This window comes from Protopterus annectens, chromosome 6.part0 (genome assembly GCF_019279795.1).
Source record: "Protopterus annectens isolate FY-2018-M chromosome 6.part0, PAN1.0, whole genome shotgun sequence".
Lineage (NCBI taxonomy): Eukaryota > Metazoa > Chordata > Ceratodontiformes > Protopteridae > Protopterus > Protopterus annectens.
In genome coordinates, this window is record NC_056737.1 from 482,578,623 (window position 1) to 482,598,388 (window position 19,766).

The following is a 19,766-nucleotide window of genomic DNA, read 5'->3' on the forward strand; positions in this document are numbered from 1 at the left end:
TTGTATTATTATTATGATTATACTCAGTAGTTGCCTGAGTGAGATAAAGGTCATCACTAGATGACTACTGACAGCATGTTGCTACCATATTTTTTGTGCATTTCTCCTGGCTTTGTCAGTCATGTGTGGAATTTAGGTGGGAGCAAGGGCTCAGTAGTATGTAAGTGTTATACTGTTTGACAGAATGACTCAGATCTTCTCCTTACTGATGATATTGAGTCTGTGTTACATAACTGCTGCACAATGTAATATGATGAATGTCTACTCAGGTTATGTGCATCAATTATCACCTGTGTCTCAGCATGCATACCTTTGCAGTAATGAAAGGAAGGTCATTATCACATTAGCAATATGTGCAGTTACAATATAGCAGTTAGTTATTATCATTTTTCTGAGAAAGTCTCAGCTGCTGTCACTGTTATCCACATAAGTAGGCGTCGTTATCACTTAGATGAATGTACAAGCCAGGTTGTAATTTTTCTCTGGTTGGAGTCATTGCAAGCAACCACCATCAGTCATCAACTGCCTGCCCTCCTAAATGTACTTGCACATATATACATTGTTCACATGCATATATATATATATATATATATATATATATATATATATATATATATATATATATATATATATAATTTTGGTGAGTGTGTGTATCTCAACATTTTCCTGAAGGGTCATTTGGGTGACTGTTTCATTTAGGGACGTGTGTAACATGTAGTAATGCAGATGTTGGTAGGGGAAATACTTCATTTGTGTACCAGGGAAGTGCTTGTGCATACATGGTCAGACTGCTGAAAATCGTAATACAGAAACGGTGCAATAAGTATAGGTTATCTATAGCTCAGGTGTCAGCGATGGTATAATTTTTTTTGTTTATGTATCCAGCTTTCGAGAATAATTTATTATCTGTTAATATGCACATACTGCATTGAGGAAAACTGATGGATCTTATTGTAACCCGAGTGATGATCAGATGCGATAACTGGAACTATTACTTTTGTGACTAATTTTTACATGGATGAACCAGATAAGTTTGACATTTCTGCTTCTGTTACTGTACTTCTGCTTATACTCAGTAATTGGGCATGTTTCCACGCTTTGTCAGTTATGGTTGGAAATTAGGTGGTAAAAGAAAGGGCTCCAACATGGTAAAAGAACTGTCTTTGTATGTTGTACACATGTACAGATATCAAAGTTTGTTTCAAACTGAGGTTATGAAAATTATGATTTTTTTTTCATATTTTGATAAATAACTTTGCAAGGGAGCATCTCAATGTGCTAAGTAATACCTCACTTTAAAGACAGTATTGATGGTTCCAACATGGTAAAAGAACTGCCCCTGTATGTAGTACACATGTACAGATATCAAAGTTTGTTTCGGACTTAGCTTATGGAAACTGATTTTTTTTCATATTTTGGTACATAACTTCACAAGAGTGTGTCTGAATGTGCTAAGTAATACCTCATTTTGAAGACAGTGTTAGTTCCAACATGGTAAAAGAACTGTCCCTGTATGTTGTACATATGTTCAGATATCAAAGTTTGTTTTGGAGTTATGGAAATTATGATTTTTTTCATATTTTGGTAAATTGCCAAAAAACAGATAGGGCTCACCACGGCTAATAAAAACTCTTTTATTCCTGCAGTGCAAGTAAGCGCTTTCGCGTTCTCTCAACGCTTCATCAGACTTCAAAACAGTTACATTTCAAAAAAACATTCTTAAATATGGACACCAATACAAAGCACCCAATCAGCATCATCATAGCATCATCACATGTTTAAGTCACTTAAAAAATAAAGGCGCATACATCATAAAATATATCTCTATCATAATAAACATAATGTGCCTTCCTAAAACATAAAAACAAACATAACATTTCAACAAACATATATATATATATATATATATATGTATATATATATATATATATATATATAAACTATATCAATAAAAATAGCAGAATCAAGGAAATTCAAAAAATCAATGTTTATAAGGATGTGCTGCTAGAAAAGGTTTTAAACTAACCTTCTCATTAAGCCCTCATCCTCTGTATACCTGTAATCTGATGATCCATCTATTCTCACATTCTTCCGTTTGATTTTTTTATATTCCCTAATCTTTTCGTTCTTTTCATTAACTGTAGTACACTGAACTTAAAGGAGTGTGATGCCCCTACACTTAATATGTGTCTAGCTAAGGCATTGTGATCATCCTCCTTGTTGATGGCATATACATGTTCCCTCACACGTTCCCTGAGACTTCTGTTCGTCTTACCTACATAAAAACACAAACATGCCTGGCAAACAGCCAGATAGACTAAATCTCTTGACTTACAATCAGCATAGAAGTCAAAATTAAAAGAATTTCCCGTATCTGGGTGTATAAAGACATTATTTCCTGACATATATGTGCATTGATGACACCCTCTACAGGCAAATGTACCCTTCCTATTTGATATAGTCACTCCTTGTCATTGTCCTCATAACAAAGTAACCTCTTCAGAGATTTCATATTCCTATAACTGAACCTAGGTTTATTGCCTACTATTTCAGAAATAGTATCATCAGTAGTAAGGATACTCCAGTTCTTATTTATAATATCCTTTATCTTCATATTCTTATTGGAATAAGGAATTATAATCCTATTAATAGCTGTATGATGTCCTCTGTTAACTTCAGCGGTGTCACAGCCTTGGTGTCTATATAAATATGGTTTGCCCTTGCCTCTCCTCATCGAGTCGGTATTACTATAGATGTTTTCTACTTCTTTCTCATTATAACCTCTTGCTAAGAGATTGCCGACTAGCATCCCCTGTTTACAATTAAAAACCTCATCTTCTGTAGTCAAACGGGAGACACGCAGGGTCTGGCTCTCTACTATATTACCATAAATATGTTGTGGATGCATGCTACTACGATGTAGAATACCATTCCTCCAACAAGATTTCCTGTATATTTCTGAATGTACCACCCCATTTCTCTTTGATATCTGTACATCTAGGAAATCAATCACATCATTAGAGCATTAGACAAGAAACAGTGTGGATATGTGGCCATTCCTACATTCACTGGGCTGCCAGCCATGCCTCCAAAACTGAAAACCAGTACAACTTGAGCTTCCCCACATCCACTGTGAAGGTATACTGGATTGCAAAAAGAGGCATGCACTGGAGTGGAGTACTGCAGTTGTTGGAAGAAAAGTGTTCCATCTACCCTTAGCCCGACATTCTTGTGCTGCACATTGGAGTGAATAATGTCATCAGTCAACCACTTGGAAGGCTACGGTTTCAAATCAAAGAAATTTTTGAACAGCTGCAGTTGTGATGGCCGCGTTGTCATTTTGTGTGGTCTGACATAATTCCTTGCCAGATGTGGATAACAGCAAACAGTCAACGGGCAGCGCACAAGGCCAGACGTTTACAGAATGGGTTCATGCATGGCTTGATGCATAGGGTCGGTGGATCTGCAATCTGCCATGACAGCATCACCGCAGAAGATGATCACCTGTTCAGAATTGATGGTGTTCACCTTACTGATGAGGGCATTTCGTTGTTCTTGACTGACCTCCACAGTGACGTGAGGAGAGCTATGCAGGATTGGTAACATACAGCTGTAAAAAGAATGGAAAACACCCATGACTAAGTAGGACCAGTATAGTAAGTAAAACTCTATTATGAATTGTGTTGTGTAAAATGATATTTTTCTGAGTTTGGCAAATAACTGTGTGAAGGAGTTGGTGAAGATGCTGAGAAAGAACAACTGTTTCAGGAGAGTGATAACATGTACAGTAGAATACGTCATGATAGGGAGGGCTTAGTATTACAGAACTTGACCCCTTAGGTCCACTGCTGAATGGCCACATATAAAAAGAAAAGGCGTAGGTAAGGAAGACAGCTGACACTGAAGAAGATTGTGAGACTGTAGTGGTATCAGCTGTCTGAGTGGGTAGCCAGCACGGCTATCGGACAGATCAGATGCCCTTGCATGCCACTAAAGTCCCATGCCTGTCCTGGGTTCATTAGTGGAGTGGCAGTCCTTACCTTACTTTTTGTCTTTATATGTACCCATTCAGCAGTATTTTGGCTACACCAAGTGTATATATTTACAATGATACCTTTCTACATGGTAAAACAGAAGACAAGCTATCTAGTCTGACATTTCTGTTTGTATTATTATTATTATGATTATACTCAGTAGTTGCCTGAGTGAGATAAAGGTCATCACTAGGTGACTACTGACAGCATGTTGCTACCATATTTTTTGTGCATTTCTCCTGGCTTTGTCAGTCATGTGTGGAATTTAGGTGGGAGCAAGGGCTCAGTAGTATGTAAGTGTTATACTGTTTGACAGAATGACTCAGATCTTCTCCTTACTGATGATATTGTATTACATAACTGCTGCACAATGTAATATGATGAATGCCTACTCAGGTTATGTGCATCAATTATCACCTGTGTCTCAGCATGCATACCTTTGCAGTAATGAAAGGAAGGTCATTATCACTTTAGCAATATGTGCAGTTACAATATAGCAGTTAGTTATTATCATTTTTCTGGGAAAGTCTCAGCTGCTGTCACTGTTATCCACATAAGTAGGCGTCGTTATCACTTAGATGAATGTACAAGCCAGGTTGTATTTTTTCTCTGGTTGGAGTCATTGCAAGCAACCACCATCAGTCATCAACTGCCTACCCTGCTAAACCCCTGATTTTTTCTTCCTGTATATGTATATATATATATATATATATATATATATATATATATATATATATATATACAATGTGTGTGTGTGTATAATCTGTGCATGTGTGTGTGTATGGATATATATATATATATATATATATATATATATATATATGTATATATATGTATGTACATAATGTACTTGCACATATATACATTGTTCACACGTGTATATATATATATATATATATATATATATATATATATATATACATATATATATTTATGTATAATTTTGGTGATTGTGTGTATCTCAACATTTTCCTGAAGGGTCATTTGAGTGACTGTTTCATTTAGGGATGTGTGTAACATGTAGTAATGCAGATGTTGGTAGGGGAAATACTTCATTTATGTACCAGGGAAGTGCTTGTGCATACATGGTCAGACTGCTGAAAATCGTAATACAGAAACGGTGCAACAAGTATAGGTTATCTATAGCTCAGGTGTCAGCGATGGTATAATTTTTTTGTTTATGTATCCAGCTTTCGAGAATAATTTATTATCTGTTAATATGCACATACTGCATTGAGGAAAACTGATGGATCTTATTGTAACCCGAGTGATGATCAGATGCGATAACTGGAACTATTACTTTTGTGACTAATTTTTACATGGATGAACCAGATAAGTTTGATATTTCTGCTTCTGTTACTGTACTTCTGCTTATACTCAGTAATTGGGCATGTTTCCACGCTTTGTCAGTTATGGTTGGAAATTAGGTGGTAAAAGGAAGGGCTCCAACATGGTAAAAGAACTGTCTCTGTATGTTGTACACATGTACAGATATCAAAGTTTGTTTCGGACTTAGGTTATGAAAATTATGATTTTTTTTTCATATTTTGATAAATAACTTTGCAAGGGAGCATCTCAATGTGCTAAGTAATACCTCACTTTAAAGACAGTATTGATGGTTCCAACATGGTAAAAGAACTGCCCCTGTATGTAGTACACATGTACAGATATCAAAGTTTGTTTTTCGGACTTGGGTTATGGAAATTATGATTTTCTTTTCATATTTTGGTAAATAACTTTGCAAGAGAGCATCTCAATGTGCTAAGTAATACCTCATTTTGAAGACAGTATTGATGGTTCCAGCATGGTAAAATAACTGTCCCTGTATGTTGTACACATGTACAGATATCAAAGTTTGTTTCGGACTTAGCTTATGGAAACTGATTTTGTTCATATTTTGGTACATAACTTCACAAGAGAGTGTCTGAATGTGCTAAGTAATACCTCATTTTGAAGACAGTGTTAGTTCCAACATGGTAAAAGAACTGACCCTGTATGTTGTACATATGTTCAGATATCAAAGTTTGTTTTGGAGTTAGGTTATGGAAATTATGATTTTTTTCATATTTTGGTAAATTACTTTGCAAGGGAGCGTCAGTATGCCAAGTAATACCTCATTTTGAAGACAGTGTTACTCCTTACAACATGGTAAAAGAATTGTGTCCATGCACTGTACACATGTACAGATATCACAGTTTGTTTAGACTTGTAGGATTATGAAAATTATACATTTCCAATACTTCTCATTATTAGGCCCATATCTTTGCAAGGGAGCATGGTGATGACACAAATGATGTATCATTTTGAAGCTGACATTGAGACGCACAACTTATACACTGATATGTATGCTCTGTCTGTTACATGTGATAAGATATTATGCTTTATTTATCAATTATGAGAAATATTATATTAATCATATTTCTGTGAATATCTCCATAAAGGAACATCACACAGTAATGGTTAAGGTATCATTTTAAAGCTCACATTCATACTAGCATATTATATACAAATTGTATGGGTCTACATGGTACATTGACCAAGATATTGTGCTTTGCTTTTCTGAAAAGGTAAAAAATATGCACAATATCAACATTCCTTGCCAAATATTTAATAATGACTTTGATATGCCCTATCAACATTTACACTTTTGGAATGGTCAGTGTCTGCTGAACAACTTTTGCCTTTACATTTTTAGTCTAGCTCTTATAGTTAGAGTTATGAACATTTGTTTTCTGTATGGTATTACAAATGGATTTTCTGAAAACGAGCTCAGGCTGCACTGTTGTTCCTATGGTGGAATTGAGCAGGCAACTTTTTCTGAACTGCCTCAGAGTGAATGAGTTAATCACCACTCAATTGCATCTCCAGGACACATTCTTTCCTGAAGTATCTGTACTATAGAAAGGTAGTAAGATCTGGATTACTAAAGAACTAAAGGCACTTCTTCAACTGAGAGATGAAGCCTAGTATAATTGGAAGCTTCACTCGTGCCCTGATACCAGTCGTTCACTGCATTTTGTAACTTTTCCAAACAGAACATTGGTAGATGCAAAGGACTGCACTTTAAATTATGTTTGCAATCACTACTGTAAAAGCCTATCCACATCTGGAATGAAGTCCGTATTCTGCCTTCATGTAAAACACCCAAAGACAACTCCCCTTTCAACACCAATCCACAATTCTTAAATTTTCACCTCAAATTTTCTCATTCTATTCAGTAATCTGACATATCTGTTAACAACTGTTCCCCAGTAGGAATCTAACCATCCTTTTCTTATTTTCTGCACCATTTTTTACTTTAAATAGTTTGTTCCACAGTCATTGAACCTCCCCTCAGCCAAATTTCTCTTGACAAACCTAAAGTATCTGATGTAATACTATGCTTCATCTCCAACTGTAAAGACTACATTACAACTTCTCTTGTTCATATCCGTAATCTCTGCTTCACTAATAATATTATGTTGTTTGTATGGAAACCAACCTTAACCAGATATGTACCAAAACAGCCCTGGCAGTATCTCCCACTGTCTGTCAATCTTTATTCTACCCACATTAGGGATGATTCTTCATAGGTTCATAGGTCGGTACTAGGCTATTGGCCCTGGGGCCTATACAAGCCCAGCCAAAAAGGTACCTGGCTTTTGCCACCCAAGAAAATTGTTTTCCTGTGCCACTGTTGAGCAGAGCCACAGAGGTGATCCCCGGGGTGAATTTCCTATTTCCCATCCATTCATCAAGATTTTTCTTGAAGAGTGCTAATGAGGAGCTTTGTTTGATATAGATAGGTAGTTTATTCCAAAGTATGGGAAGTCTCTGGGACAGGAATCTATCCCTCCGGCTTGTTCTTTTTATTGTGGTGACATTTTAGGTCCCTATAGCGTGTAGCTCGGAGGGACTGGGATTTCTTTAAGTGGAGCATGTCCAACAGCTCTAGGTTTGACATAGCTTTGTATGTTAGGCAGAGATCACCTCTGAGTAGGCGATATGCGACGGAGTAAAGCTGGAGTTTTTTGAGATGGTCTCTGTAGGGTGAGGTATTTCTGCGGCCTTTCCAGTTATTGTAGATGTCTTGTGAGGTACATACCAAAAGGGGCATTGTACTCTATAATGGGTGTAATGAGTGATGAGTAGAGGGGAACAATGACCTCTTTTTTTCTGGATGAGAAACCTTTTGTGATGAGGTGTGCCACGTAGAAGGATTTCCTGACTACTGTGACGATGTGATTATCAAAGGAGAGACTACTGTCTACCTGTGTCCCAAGGTCTCTTATCACACTTTCGGCGTTAAGTATACTACTGCCTATGTTGTAGTTCATGGGTACAGAGTTTTTACCAAAGTGATGACAATGCACTTTTTAGCATTGAGCTTGTGGCCATGGCTTTGACACCAGGCATCTGTCTCAGTGAGGCCCTTTTGTTGGATGTCCACATCATTAGGAGTTTCAATTATGGCTCCTAGTTTGCAGTCATCTGCGAACTTCATTAGCCAAAGACCTTCTGTGTTAGCCTGTACTTCAGAGAAGTAGATACCAAACAGGAGAGGACCCAGGACTGAACTCTGTGGTACTCCACTTGTCACTGGTCTGAAGTCAGATTTGGAATCCGCTACTTTCACAGTGTGGGTTCTGTCAGTGAGCCATTTGGCAACCCATCTTGTGACATAGGGATTTATACCTAGTTTAGTGAGTTTATCTATAATTCCAGAGTGGAGGATGATGTCAAAAGCTTTGGCGAGATCTAGATAGGCTGTGTGAACCACCTTACCCTTGTCTACGTCTTTGGTGACTGCTTCAAAGAAGTCTATCAGGTTTAGAAGACATGATCTGCCTTTTACAAACCCGAACTGGGTGGGGTCCAGAGTTTGGAGATTACCAATGTCTTTGTTTATAAGTTCCGTGATGATACGTTCCATGGCCTTGCAGACCAGGCTCGTCAGGCTAATGGGGCGGTAGTTCCCGGGGTCCGTGGTGGCTCACCCCTTGTGGAGTGGGATAACCGTCATCGTGCGCCATTCAGCAGGCAAAAAGCCTGAGATGAGGCTATGATTGAACATGGTACTTAGGTGGGGTGCCAGTTCGTTCTGTAGTTCATGTAGAACGCAGCCTGGGATGTTGTCTGGTCCCATGGATGCTGTATTCTTGGCTTTGGAGAGTGTGGTTTTTACCTGTGCAGCTGTGATTACAGGAACTTTGCATTCTTCCGGTATAGAGATGGGCTCTTCAGGGGGTGAGAGGGGGTAAAGTTAGCACTGAACCTATCTGCCAGGATGTTGGCAATATCAGTTGGGTCTGTATATTTAATGCCATTGTGCTGTAACTCAGAGCAGATCTGAGTGTTGCCATTGAGATTCTTGACATAGCTTTAGAATGCTTTGTGGTTGTCTTTAGAATCAGTGGCGATTTTGTTTTCGTAACTAGCTTTGGAGGATTTTATCAGGAATCGCAGGTTCTTACTGAGGCTGACCAGGGAGCTCCTCCACTCATGGGATTTTACTCTTTGCAACAGTTTTTTCCTTCTGTTGTACAGTTTGTTTATGGCAGGGGACCACCAGATTTGGCTTCCTTTTTTGGAGGATAGCGTCTTGGTTCTGTTTGGGATAGCACGATCCATGCACTCATGTAAGTGCTTCTAAAGTGCAATTGTGTAGGATTCAGTAGTCGTAACTGTATTGTCCATCTGCATGGGTATCATGAAGTTTACCACTTCTGTCTTAAGAAGCATGAAGTTGGCTTTGGAGAAATTTTTTACCATGGTTTCCTTAATGGGGGGTGGGGCCAGGATGTGGATATCTAGGATAATTAGCTTATGGTCAGATCGGACCAATGAGGCATTGACTTCAGGTGTGGAACACCGGTCACTCATGTTGGTAATGACTAGATCTAGGATATTGTTGCCCCTGGTGGGGGTGTGGATAATGTTGATCCAGGGCATTGGAGTTTATGAATTCCAGAAAGTGTTGAGCGAAGGAGTTAGTACATGAGTAGTTTTCCCAGTTAATGGTGGGATAGTTGAAATTGCCCATTATTAGGGTATTTGGTTGAACCCTAACATTTTCCAGTACATCAAGAAAAGAGGAGTGGGAATCCTGGGGCATGGTGGGTGATCTATAGCAAGCTACAATTTGGATTGCAGTTTTGCCCAGAGTTAGTTGCACTTGGATAACCTCAGTTGCATTATGCTGAGCAACTAGCCTGGAGGTGTGGATATCCTTAATGAATATGGATACACCTCCATCTTTGGTGTTCCAGTCCAGGTTACATGGCCGAAAAGTGTGGTATGAGTTATAGCCTGCTAGTGCAGGGGTGCTCTCTGGAGCCTTGAACCAGGTCTCAGTCACTGCACAGGTAATCTAACTCCATCTCTATTATTACATGAAACATCACAATCCTCTGTCTTCCATATAACTCAAATTTCTGCCTGACTTCATCCCATTGACTGCAGTCTGGTGACTAATATGGATAAAGGTAATCTCACTGGAACCATTTTCCTTGACATAATCAAGGCCTTTGACTTGGACAACTCCTCCCTTCTTCTAAACCATTTGCTTCTCCTCAGGGAAAGTGAGGATGCCTCCCTCTGTATTCAAGACTTTCTCTTCAACCAGCATTTCAGAGTCCTGACTGGATCTTTTACCTTCTCAGTTGCCATCTTAATTAAAGGAGTCCTTCAGGTCTCCATATTAACACCCTTTCTGTCTCCAAATTTTATAAACAAACTTCCCAGTACCAGTTGTTTTATATACTGACAGTGTGTTCATGTTCAGATCAGGAATCTCCCCCTCCAGCACTCAAGTCCATCTCCCAGAAAATCTCTAAACCCTTAAGTGAATTAACAGTAATAAATTACTCCTAAACACCTCCAAAACCAAAGCCATGCTTTTTTTTATACATGACAAAATTTTTCCACTTCTTCAAGCTCCTATGAAATTCCAGTCCTCAGCAATGGAGCCATTGCGACAACTACCTCTTTTAAGTATATGGACATCTAGTTAGACCAGTACATCACCTTCCTACAGTGGTAACCATTTGGAATGTCAGGCCGCACTGGAGCAAGTCCTGAAATATTAAAACTGAATGGCCGAAATATTGGACTTACATATAATAAGTCCGAGATGCCATTTTTCAGAATTTTTTTTTCTGTGAGGTATGGCTATCTTGGAGTTGGTATATGTATTTTAAGGGGGTGTGAGGGTGTGCAGGACCTGCAAAAAGAAGGTTAATGGAAAAGTGCATTTCTTGAGATTTGCTCTCTTCCTTTGTTTTCGTGTTTTTTTTGGCTTGTCGGCACTGAGCATTAAAAACTGTCAACATTTTAATAGGAAGCCCTCAACTTCACATTAAAAAAAGAAAAAACTTACTCTACTTTTCTGGCCAGGACATTTTCTAACTTTATTTCTTCAGCAGCAAAGTCAACTATAGGGAAAGGAATTCTGTTAGCACAACTAGAGTATGGTCTATCCCTAATCGTGGCTGACACTAAGAAAAACATAAAAGTTCTATAGATCCTAAGCAACAAAATGTGCTGTTTTATAATCCTCTTCTCATAATGTGAGCATCACTGCATTTTATTCTAAAAAGCTTAATGACTATCTATTAAATAAAAGGTGAAATTTTGAATGGCTGACACATATTTAATCTTTTCTGTTTAGAAAGCTTTCATCCAGATGTGAAACTTGCACATAAGAGAGCCAGTGCCAATTGGGTAAAGAAATAAAGCCCTGACTGTGGCCCAGGTGACCGAAGTTCAGATAACGTCTTGGGTATCTGTCCGTGCAGACAGAGAGGATGAGCACACCCACTCTGGGTGGAGGGGTGCACAGACTGGGGCACATTCATTCTGATTGATTTCCCTGGTGGAGACTGGGGAAAACAGCAGTGAAGTGCTTCTCCAAGGGTGGGCAAATCAGTTCTACTAACATCAGCCCCTTACGGAAATGAGGGGTGGTGCAACACTATTGCCCATTACACATCCCATCTGTGGACTATCACAGGGGTGTGTGAAAATGGATAGGACAAAAATACAAAAGTTGTGAACCACCCCTGATGACTGCCTACATTTTGACCACTCCCAGAAGACCATTTCTCCCTGGCGATGATGGAATGAATGTGCAGATTGGTCAGGAGAGGTCTGATGGTTGGCACACAGAAAAGATAGAAAGACCAAAACTAAAACATAGGACCCTTTCCTGTAACCTGAGAAATGAGTCACACTTGGGACAAATGCTGTATATTCCCAAAACTAACATTCACAATACATAACACAGCTTTGGGCCCTAAATTTTGGGGATCCCTACCTGCCAGTCTCAAAAATATTACCTTCTACTTCAGATTTCATCTTAGAGTCCATTTACACAAAGAAACCTACTGCACTACTTCAGTTCAGGACATATTGCATAGTTCCTCAGTAACCCTTGTACTTAAGCCACCTTACTTATTTCACTGTTTTGTTCTTATGTTTCATATCTGTGCTGTCTACAGTCTGCATCACTTTTTTTATACCCGCTCCCTGTTTTTATACCTTTTCTGATTTGCTCCCCTCCTTATCACTGTTGCAGTATTCCTTACAGCAGTGATTCCCTGCCAAGGGTAGCCTGACATCCAGCTAGTATACCAAAGCCTTAGGTTTTAATAGGGACATTGTACACCACAGATATGCTCCCTGTGCATGGCGTAGGGAATAACCGTAACATATGGACATACCATCCTCAGAACTACTTTGCTGCCACTCCAAATGCTATCTCCGGTCATAGGTCTGACTGTTCTTTTGTCTGCTGGTTTCCAAGCCATTTTCGGATAAGTGCCCCATTAGGATTTTTCTTCTCATTTTACCTTTTGCTGGTTTACATATCATCCAGAAAGGGGAAATGCCAGTTTGGGAGACAAATTCCCCATATGAACCATCACAAGCAGTATTTGTATTGCTTAGGTGTTTGTCATGATCATACGCCTTGTTCTAGTTGTGCATTTATCCCAAAAACTGTACATAGTCTGCTGTCCTCTTTGGCTATTTACCTAGAGAACCAGCATCTTAAACTGTTGGTTCAGGGTACTATGGCAGAATCATCTCCACCTGAGGGTCAGCCATCCATGAAGAAGACCAGTGAAGGTTGTTTGGATTCTTCTGCTGTACTGCCTCCACCAGATGTCTCTCTCAAGGCTGGTAAAAGCCTGCAGGACTGCCTGATTTTTCACTTTGAATCCTCTGCCATGTCAGCATGGACCTGGCTTCTCACATGTCCCCAGCGGCTCCGCAGACATCCTTTTCTGGTGTTCAAGGGGAACTGTGGCTGATTATTTCCGAAGTGCCAAAGAGCCTCCCTATCAACTGTACAGATTTTTGCAGAATGTCCAGATTTTTGGCACATATTTTGGGTCTGTTCTTCATAAAATTGTGTTTTTTCTGGCAAATTAGTGGCAAATCGTTAAAGATGGAAGTTATTAAATGACTGACATTTTAATTTTAGACTTCATACCTTTTGAAAATTCATGCTAATGCACAACCTGTTATTCTGTCAACTTTCTAAGTTTGTAAGGGCAATATTTAAAAAATGTCCCTATTTTTGGGCCTTTGCCCAACGTTTATTTGTGCCTTTGTTCATATTTTTTACCCTGAGGTTGAGAGATAGCAGCTAGGGGTGTTCTGCAAATCCTTGTTAGGGAGGACATCCCCACTACACTTATTGAGTGTAGGCAGGGTTCCAAGCTGCTTAAAATACTAAGGGCTGATGTCCCTTTAAAAAAAGAAACAAAAGACTAAGCATATTTCTCCTGTTCTTAAAGATCCTCATTGTGAATGTCAGAATTTTACACAGTGTCTGCTCAATGCTCTTATGTCTTTGAAGCCTCATCGGGGGGGGTTCTCTGTTCCTCCTCCCCCTTGGTGTTCTACTCCTTAAGATGCCTAGGTAACAGGTTTCATCTGAGGAAGCAGATTCTGATGAGGAATCTTTGGCCTGTTCCTCCCATATTCCCTCTCCTTTGGATTATGGTTCGGAGAAAGAGGAGTCTTTAGCCCTAATTCTCTTTTTGAGGAGATTTCTTTTGTGGATACTGTTTCCTATATGATGGAGTTTTTTTAAGTGGGACTGTGCCCAGGTTTCCGATCAAAGGAGGTATTATGAACTCATTCAAATGGTTATGATGTGGCTGAAGCCCTGTCTGGGGATGCTGCCTTTGGTTCTGTGTTGAGGAGGTACTCCTGAATTCGCTTTCAGCCTCTGCCTGATGGTATCAAGGCTAAGCTGATGGATGCTCGTCTTGACAATAAAACCCTCTCTGGTTCTGTGGCTTCTGAACTTTTTAAATCTCTTCAGGAAAAGGGTAGATTCTATGCAGGTACTGAAACACATTTTTTTGTTTCCCCGTTCCCAAATTTCAGAGGAATTACCCTACAAAAGATTGCCTTTGTCCATAGACAGTTTTGCCCTCTCCCAAGGGTAAAAAAAGGTACTAGAAAGGTTCCTCCTGCTGAGTCCAGTCAGACTTCTCCGGCTCAGAAGCCCCTTTTCCCAGAAAACCCAGGTTCTGTTTGACTATCTTCTTCCCTCTCTCCTCAGCCAAGTTCCTCTATCTCTTTGTCTTTCCCTGTCCTCCCTTCCAAATTGGTTACAGATCACTCAGGACTCGGGTTTTCCATAATTCATTAGGGGTAGTACATGATTTGGAAATCCCTTCACCCCTTTTTGGGCATTCCACAACCTTCTCAGGAACAGCTGCCCTTTTTTCCGTATGTCCTTCAGAGCCTGTTGTCTCAAGGAACCATCTAAGCAGTTTTGCTCTCTCAAAAGGGGAAGGAATTTTATTCCAGAATGTTGCTGGTTCCTGGGAAAGAAGGCACCTGGACACCTGTTCTGGATCTATCTCAGCTCAACACCTTTCTGAAGGCTCCTTCCTTTTGAATGATATCCCTTCAAACCTTATTTCCTCTTCTTCTTCCTCAGGCTTTCCTAGTCTCTCTGGATGTCTAGGATGCCAATCTGTATATTCCTATTCAAGAAATGTTTTTGTTTCTCTGTTGCGTCCTGACATTTTCAGTTCTTTGCTTTGCCCTTTAACCTCTCTACTGCCCCAATGGTCTTCGCCAAATGCCTCATTCCTGTCATTGATTCCTGCAGGATGGGGGAATTAGGATCTTTCCTTATCTGGACAACTTGCTCATTCAAGTTTCATGTCCAGAGATTTTGTTGTAGCATCCTCACTATACTGTTTGTCTTCTGCAAAGCCTAGGGTTTACAGTGACCTTCCAAAAATCCTTCCTGACTCCTTCTCAGGATCATGTCTTTCTTGGGTGCAGGCTACAGACTTCCAGTGCTGGCAACCCTGCATCCTCCCATGGCTTTGACGCTGATAACATTCTTTCAATCCCTTCTTCTTCTGGCCTTCATTACAGTCGGAGAGTTTCTAAGGCCTCTAGGATACATGGCTTTCATCATTCCTATGCTTCCTCTGGCCAGACTTCATATGAGGAAGTTTCAGTGGTTCCTAAAGTGAGCCTGGCTTCAACATTCTCATCCTTTAGACTTTCCAGTTCCTCTTCCCTCATGTCTCAAGTTAGAGCTCTCATGGTGGATTTGTCAACTGTCTCTCAATCCAGGACCTCCTTTTTAGCCTCCAGTCCCAGCTCAGGAACTCTTTTCAGATGCCTCAGACGCGGCATAGGGAGCTTACGTTGGCCCTCTTAAAGTTCAGGGCATTTGGCCCCTTAGTGAAAGGAAGGACCATATCAATATCAGAGAAGCTTTCCATTCCCTTTTCCTTCCAGGGCCCATCAAAATATTCACTGACAGTAACACAGTGTTGTGGTACTTCAACAAGCAATGGAGAACATGGTCTTACTTTTTGCGTAGACTAGCTCTTCAGATTTAAGATCTAACTGTCAAGTATCAGGTGACTCTCCAAGCTATTTGTATTCCTTCAGACCTGAAGACTGTGGCAGACTGTCTGAGCATGTCCCTAACAGATACTCATGAGTGGATGCTTCACAAAGGTGTATTTGTGGACATTATCTGGACATTGTCCACCAGTGGAGTATTCCTCGGGTACATCTTTTTGCCTCCCCTCTGAACAGAACTTCCTCTCCTTTGCACCAGAGTCCCGTGTCCTGTGGCTTGGAAGGTGGACACCCTATCTTTTTCCTGGAAGAGGATTTTTTTGTCTTCCCTCCCCTTCCTGTCATGCCAAGGTTCTTGTTCAAGATAGAACAAGACTCTCCCAAAATCTTGTTGGAGACTCCCTTTTGGCACAGACAGCATTCATTTCCTCTTCTTCTGCATCAAAGGCAATCATTACAAGCTGTCTCACAGGGTGGACCTACCCACACAGAACAAGGGGGTCTGTCATCCATCCCCACTTGTCCACTGTTCAACTGGCACTGTGGGTGATAGGGTTTTGATACCTTTCTAGACGCACCTTTTTCTGAGGATGTATTTCAGGTTCTAAAGGAGGTCAGGAAATCCACTACCAGAAATCTTATTTGTCCAAATGGAAGAGATTTTCTGTTTGGTGTCTTGCTAATAACCTGAATCCACTTTCATAGGTTCATAGATTAGTATCTTTGGTTCTCTCTTATTTGTGTGAGTTGTTCAATGTTGAGTTGGCATAATTTAATGCTAAAGCCCACCTATCACCCTTTTCTGCTTGTCTGCCTTTGGCTTCTAGATTTGAGGTCAAGCAATTCCTTAAAGGTGTCCTTCATATTAGACCCCCCCCCCCCCCCAGGAAGCACATTCCTCCTTCCTGAGATCTTAATTTTGTCTTATAAATTGACTCAGGTTCCTTTTGAACCTGCAGCTTCAGCTTCTTACAGCATTGTTTTTGGAAGACTGTTCTTCTTTTGCCCCTTAACTCAGCCAGATGGTTATCTGAACTGCAGGCCCTTATGGCTGTTGCTCCTTTTTTAGTTTTTCTTAAGGACAAGGACGTCTCTTCGTATTAATCCTTCCTTTATGCCCAAGGTAGTTATTGAGTTTTCTCTTGATCAGTCTATTCATTTACCCGCTTTTTTCCCTTCTCTGCAGTCTGCTAGTGAGAAGATTCTTCACACTTTGGATTTGCATAGACAATTCTGGTATTATGTAGGTAAAACTAAGGCCATTCTTAAATCTGAGCAACTTTTTGGTTCCTTTCATCCTAGGTCTTTGGGTTTGGCAGTTGCTAAGCAAACTATTTCTTCATGGCTATCTAAGGCTGTTTCCTTTTGTTACTCTTATTATGGAAAAATACTTTTTTCTTCTGTTAAGGTGCATTCTACCATGGTTGTGGCTTCTTCTGGTGCTTTTTTCAAAGGTTTAGATACGAACTCCATCCTTGAGGCAGCTACTTGGACTTCTGTGCATACTTTTATCAAGCACTATAAGTTGGTTGTGGTTTCTAGGCTAGACCTGGATTTGCCCGGACTATCCAGCATGGTTTTCTTGAAAGTTCTGCTGGACCTTTCACCTCCCACCTTTCTTCCTGAGCTTTTAGTACTCTCCCTACTGTAAGGAATGCTGCAACAATGATATAGAAGGACATAGTACAATTGTGTAAAATCTTACCATAACAGTAGATGTCCTTCTCTTCACTGTTGCAGTATTTGCTCCCTCCCTCCTCCCCATTTCTTTCTCCTTCTGGATACACTTGTTCCTCTTTTTTCCATGGACCGTTGTTCCTTCTGAGGCTTTTCAGTTCTGAGGATGGTACATCTGTACGTCACCTTTATGCCCTATGCTGTGCACAGGGAGCATACTTGTGATGTAAGATGTTCCTGTTACAACCTAATGCTTTGGTTTACTGCCGAACATCGGACTACCCTTGGCAGGGAATCCCTAGCGTAATGAGTACTGCAACAGTGAAGAGAACAGCATCTACTGTTATGGTAAGATTTTACACAACTGTACTTTTTCCAGCATACATATAATGCCCACTGAAAAACTAGTCCACCACTTCATGGCAGTGCATTAAGCTACCATAGAGCTTGGACTGAAAGAAAGCTAAATGTCGCCATTATTTTATGCTCACTAAGCATGATATCAGCAGCTTTGCCCTGTTGGGATATTCCAGGAAATTCCTTGGGTACATGACACCATATATGATACTGCAGAAGGCTACACTTTGTATTTCCCCTGTCCTTTGTCATTCTTTCAGCAGCTTAGGCTGCCCTAACCTGTGGGGGTAGTGTTGGAGAGACAAAGATTATGGGTAATTGCAGCAGATAGTGGCAGATGATCATCTGGAAGATATATAGTGGAAGGATACAAAAAAATTAAAAAGTATCAATAAATATTTCTGATATGAGTAAGGTACCAATCGGATTGATTGCAGTCTGGATATATTATCTAAATAATGCAAACAAAAAAGCACATGAAATGTCATTTGGAATGTAATGTCTTAGAACTACATTATGGAAAATTTTTTTTTTTTTTTTACTCATTTTTCAGTCAAATTTTGCTATGGGACGATTTCCTAGTACTTGCCGTAAATGCTATATGCTGGATTTTGGCTTGGCTCGTCAGTTTACCAACTCATGTGGAGAGGTCCGACCGGTAAGTTGATACTTTGTGCATTTTAATGGCCATTCATTGTTCACCTCCATTCATCTCTATGTACTGCAAATTTATTCTGATTAGTTGCATAGGAAAGGCATGTAGTGTGATGTTAAATGTGCAGTCTGTGGATTAGATCAGTTCTATTTTTATTTATTTATTTAAGTTTGATGACCGCGGAAGTCCACTGGGCCAAGAAGAGCCCATTTTCAGTCGCGGCCCGGGGAGAAAAGCTCCACAATAATTGCAAGTTACATTTCACATGTCACAAAAGGACATAGTTCATACAGCTAATTGATCATTTATAGATAAGCAAAAACTGTAAATTAAACATTTACAGTTTTTGTTGTCACAGGTTACATATACTGAATTTACTTACATTTATAATTTTAAGTTTCCAGAAAATATAATTCTACAGTGTAGTTGCACAGAAGACAACACTTCTAAGTCAAATTTCATCTCCTCATAAGACAGTAAATCCAACATTTTTTGCATGTGTATTTGTAATTGTTCAGTAACACTTGGCAGCATATTCTAAATGTGCTGCTGTTGATGAACTGACGCTGCTTAGAGCTATTACAGGTTATTTTCTTGTCACAAGTTGACTTTGAAGTTAGCAGCTAGCTTCTAATTTCAGTCAACATGTCTTAACCTGCTATTTCATTAAGGAACATAGAGCCATTTGTCATGAGCAACACTGCTTTAGATTATGGCTATCTCCTTGTGTTGATTCAACTGTTAAGCAGTCTTATAGTTTAAATGCTGTTAATTGTTATATTTTAACTGCTGTGCTGTTTTGCACAAGGACCTTGTGTAGACCATTGTATTCTGGTATACACGTAATAGCATCAACCCCTCCTGCACTGGAGGAAAATATCAATATATCTGTGGGGTATACAGACAATGAAGGAGAATTCTAGGGTTGGTACCATGAGCTGTCAGTATGTGAGGTACCACCACACGTAAATATGGTTTAGGGCCACATTTGGTATACCCTGCCTTCTACCACTTTCAAGTTCTGCACAGACTCATCTTGTAGAGTAGCTGCATAAGCAATAGTCTCCCAGACACTTTTATGAATTTCCATGTTACACACTGTGGAGGTTCAGAGTATGAAACATCTTGACAGTTGTTTTTTTTTTTGGCATAATGGATGGTTTGTTGTAATAGATATGTTCATCACTGCTTCATAGGTTCATAGGTAGGTACTA

General features: G+C 39.8%; 1 protein-coding gene across 1 annotated transcript in view; it reads left to right on the forward strand.

The window, feature by feature from the left end:
* The window catches only part of TTBK2 (tau tubulin kinase 2), a 2,201,340-nt gene that overhangs the window by 1,196,957 nt on the left and 984,617 nt on the right, over nt 1-19,766 (forward strand). The window contains exon 6 of the mRNA XM_044074209.1: nt 18,451-18,555. Coding sequence (XP_043930144.1) covers nt 18,451-18,555 — 105 coding nt within the window. The remainder of the gene's footprint in view (nt 1-18,450; nt 18,556-19,766) is intronic.